This window comes from Eimeria acervulina, genomic scaffold, assembly GCF_000499425.1.
Source record: "Eimeria acervulina Houghton genomic scaffold, Eah_scaff1670, whole genome shotgun sequence".
In the NCBI taxonomy this organism is placed as follows: Eukaryota; Apicomplexa; class Conoidasida; order Eucoccidiorida; family Eimeriidae; genus Eimeria; species Eimeria acervulina.
Window position 1 is genome coordinate 966 of NW_013550155.1, and position 4,199 is coordinate 5,164.

General features: G+C 52.6%; 1 protein-coding gene across 1 annotated transcript; it reads left to right on the plus strand.

Moving 5' to 3' along the window:
- Positions 1-541: 541 nt before the first annotated feature.
- EAH_00062060 (zinc finger (C3HC4 RING finger) protein, putative) lies at positions 542-3,382 on the plus strand (the record flags this gene model as incomplete). The annotated part of the gene is made up of 1 exon (XM_013396935.1): positions 542-3,382. The coding sequence occupies one exon, from the start codon at positions 542-544 to the stop codon at positions 3,380-3,382; it is 2,841 nt and encodes a 946-aa protein (XP_013252389.1).
- Positions 3,383-4,199: the final 817 nt, after the last annotated feature.

Below are 4,199 nucleotides of genomic sequence, written 5' to 3' on the forward strand. Positions count from 1 at the left end.
GAGCATTTAAATTACTACACATCAATAAAAAATGTGTTGATTAGACTTTAGGGTTTAGGGTTTAGGGTTTAGGGTTTAGGGTTTAGGGTTTAAGGGTTTAGGGTTTCGAGCCTCGGGGCAAGGGGGGGGCTGTCCCCAGGGGGGGGACTGAGGGTCTAGCGTCTAGGGTTTAGGGTTTAGGGTTTAGGGTTTAGGGTTTAGACAGGGAAACGGGGGTGTTCTTTGTTACATAAACAAAGAGAGTTTAAGTACAAAATGCATGCAGTTTTAGGGTTTAGGATTTGCAATTAGGGTTTAGGGTTTAGGGTTTAGGGTTTAGGGTTTAGGGTTTACGCGAGCCTAGCTGTTCTCTACCAGCAAGTGGGGCTGGCCCCCCCTGGAGGCAGAAACCCTAAACCCTAAACCCTAAACCCTAAACCCTCGTATGTAAAATCTTTTTTTGTTTCTTTGAAATCCGTTTGTGCAGTAAATTTCAGTCTCTAAACCCTAAACCCTAGACCCTAAACCCTAAACCCTAAACCCTAGCCACCCCAGCCACGAGATGCAGCAGGTAGCGGAGGGCTCAAGGGGGGACCCTCCTGGCGAACCTACCCCTTCTGCAGCAGCAGAATCTGCTGCTGCTCCTGCTGCAGCAGCAGCAGCAGCTAACAATGACACAATACTGAGCAATGCCCCCAGCAGCAGCAGCAGCGCAGCAGCAGATGCAGCAACAGCAGCAGAAGCAACAACAGCAGAGAAACTGCAGCAGCAGCAGCTGGAAGAACATCCTTGCTCCAGAATGTGCGAGAGCAGCACCACTGACGGCTGCAGCAGCAGCAGCAGCAGCACCGACAGCAGCAACAGCAGCACCCACTGCAGCAGCAGCAGCAGCAGTCGAAGCAGCAGCAGCAGCAGCAGCCTTTCTGCTTCTCCTTCAGGCCGCCGCACCCCTTCGTCTCCTTCTCGTATGGCAGGGGAGGCAGCACTAGCCAGGGCAGCAGCAGCAGCAGCAGCTGCTGCTGCTGCTGCTGCAGCAACAACAGCAGAAGAACCCCCCACGCCCACAACAGCAGCATCGACACCAACAGCAACAGCAGCAGCAGCAGCAGAAGATGAAGACGATGAAGAAAAAGAAAAAGAAGAAGAACCCGTACCCGCAACAGCAGCGCCAACAGCACCAGCAGCAGCAGCAACAGCAGCAGCAGCAACAGCAGCAGCAGCAACAGCAGCAGCAGCAGCAGCAGATGATGAATCTGATGTCGATCAAGTGCCGCAAGAAGGATCAGCAGGCCCCGTCCCTCTTCAAAATATCCCCTGGTCAACCCCTCGAAGAAGCAGCCAACAGCAGCAGCAGCAGCAGCAGCAGCAGCAAGAGCAGCAGCAGCAGCAAGAGCAGCAGCAGCAGCAGCAGAAGCAGCAGGTCCGCTGCCCGGAATGTCGGGTAGTGTTTGCTGCTCATGAATTAAACGATCATCTCTTCTCGCATGCAATAGATGCTCTGCAGCAGCAAGCGCTGCAGCATGTGGCTGCGCGCAGCAGCTGCAGCAGCAGCAGCAGCAGCAGCAGCAGCAGGCGACCAGGACCGCTGCAACGAACGCGCTCTGAAATACTACCGATATCCCCTCCCTTGCGTCCAGCAGCAACAGCAGCAACAACAACAGGAGCAGCAGCAACAGCAAGATCAGCAACAGCTACAGAAGCAAGAACAGCAGCAGCAACAGCAGCAGCAGCAACAGAAGCGCAGCAGGCAGCACCGCGGCGTATATATGGAGGTTTCAGCAGAGCAGCTACGGGGTCTCCAAGCCCTATTGCTTCTTCCTTTGCTGCAGCAGCAGCAGCAGCTGCTGCTGCTGCTGCTGCACGACCCCCGCTGCAGCGGCGCGCAACCAGCAGCGGTCTCCCCAGCCAGCAGCAGCTCCTATACCTTGAAGAAGGCGAAGAACAGCAGCAGCAGCAGCAGCAGCAGCAGCACTCACGCTTTGCTGCAGCGACAGCAGCACATCGCGTCTCCTCATACTCTCCCTCCAGCAGCAGCAGCAGCAGCAGCAGCAGCAGCAGCAGGTTAGTAACGAGGTTCTCGGCAGGCGGATACGCACCAGCGCGCAGCAGCAGCCACACAGACGTTCCCTCTCATCATCATTTGCTGCAGAGGCAGCAGCTGCAGCATCTGCAGCAGCAGCAACTGTTGCTGCTGCAGCGGCAGCAGCAACAGCAGCAGCAGCAGCAGCAGCAGCAGCGACACCGGCGGTATATCAGCATCAGACAAGATAGCCACCAGATGAGAGAGTGCTTAGAGGGGGTTGCTCCTTATGTATGGAGTAGAGACTCTAATGAAAATATATTTGCTGCTGCTTCGTCTAGAAATGCTGCAGCAGCAGCAGCAGCAGCAGCAGCAGCAGGACGCATGCCACCCCACAGCTGCGGCCTTCAAAGGACCCGCAGCGATCAGCTGCATGTACACTCCGAGAGCATAGGAGCACCAGTTAGGCTGCCAGGTGGAAGAACAGCAGCAGCAGCAGCAGTAGCAGCAGCAGAAGCAGCAGCAGAAGCAGCAGCAGCAGCAGCTTCGGACGAGGAAGACAGAAGCCGTAGGTGGCAATACACCCGAAGCAGCAGCAGCAGCAACTTTATTCGAGAAGGTATGGTGCTTCCTACTTGGGGGGATGTGCTGTCTCGCGAGGGTTTAATACCCTCTAGGATTGCTGCTGCAGCAGTAGCAAGCAGCAGCAGCAGCAGCAGCAGCAGGAGAGCAGCAGCAGAGGCAGAGCGCAACCCTTGGAGAGCCCTGCCTCGTACAAGGTCAGTGCAGCAGCTCCCAGCATCAGAGCAGCAGCAGCAGCAGCAGCAGCAGCAGCAGGCTTATTACCAAGGGTATGGGGGCCGTGTGCTGCAGCAGCAGCAGCAGCAGCAGCTGCAGCATTCCTATAGATATTCTCATGCTGCTTTACATGCATACAACCCGCATGGTGTTGCGGTGTATAGGCAGCAGCGACAGCAGCAGCAGCAGCAGGATCAGCAGCAGCAGCAGCATAACCACAACAACCACGCCCATCACCAAGATCAGCAGGAGCAGCAGGAGCAGCAGCAGCAGGAGCAGCAGCAGCAGCAGCAGGATGTAGAGGATGAGAGTGAAGTGCGGCGTTTGCTCGATCTATTTATACAAGTGCTACCTATAAACTATTACAACGCTTCAATAGGAACAAAGCTAGAGGACGAGCACAGAAGGTGCTGCATTTGCTACGAAGTGTATAAAGAAGGCGAGACACAGAAAAGGCTGCCGTGCACACATTCATATCATTTAGAGTGTATAGACTGCTGGTTGCTTCGTAGCTACTTCTGTCCTATTTGTAAGTACGATCTCAGAAAGGATTGCAGACAGCTTCATCTCTTCCTGTCTACTTAAATATACTACTCGCAACACTCATCATCTGCTCCTGCTGCTCCTCCTCCTGCTGCTGCTGCGGTTATAGCGGTCGTAGCAGCGGTGCTGCTGCTGCTGCGGTTATAGCGGTGGTAGCAGCGGTGCTGCTGCTGCTGCTGCTGCGGTGGTCGCAGCGGTGCTGCTGCTGCTGCTGCTTTTGCAGTGGTGCTGCTGCGGCGGTGTTGCTGCTGCGGCGGTGTTGCTGCTGCGGCGGTGTTGCTGCTGCTGCTGCGGCTCTTTCAGTGTTGCTGCTGCTGTTGCAGTAGTGCTGCTGCTGTTGTAGTGGTGCTGCTGCTGTTGCAGTGCTGCTGCTGCGGCGGTGTCCCTCCTGCTGCAGCTGTTGTTGCTTTCGCAGCTCTTGTTGCTGCTGCAGTAGTGGTGGTTTTGCTGCAGCAGCAGCAGCAGCAGCTGCTGCTGCTGCTGCTGCTGCTGCTGCTGCTGCTGCTTTCGCGGGAGTAGTAGGGTGGCTTTGTTTGTTTTTGTAGTTTGTTTATCTGCTTTGTTTTTATGTTTTGTTTGTTTTTGACGTTTATTTTATTTATTTTGTTTATTTTATCTTTTTTATTTGGTTTTGTTTATTTATTTTATTTATTATTTATTTGCTGCTCTCTTCTTTGTTTATTTTAGCTTCTTTGTTTGTTCGTCTCTTTACTATAAAAGAGAGATGTTTATATATTATATATTATATATATAATGTAATATAATATATATATATATATATATTTATGTATATATTTATATATATGTATATAAATAAATATATATATATATATATATATATTATATATACATAATTGTA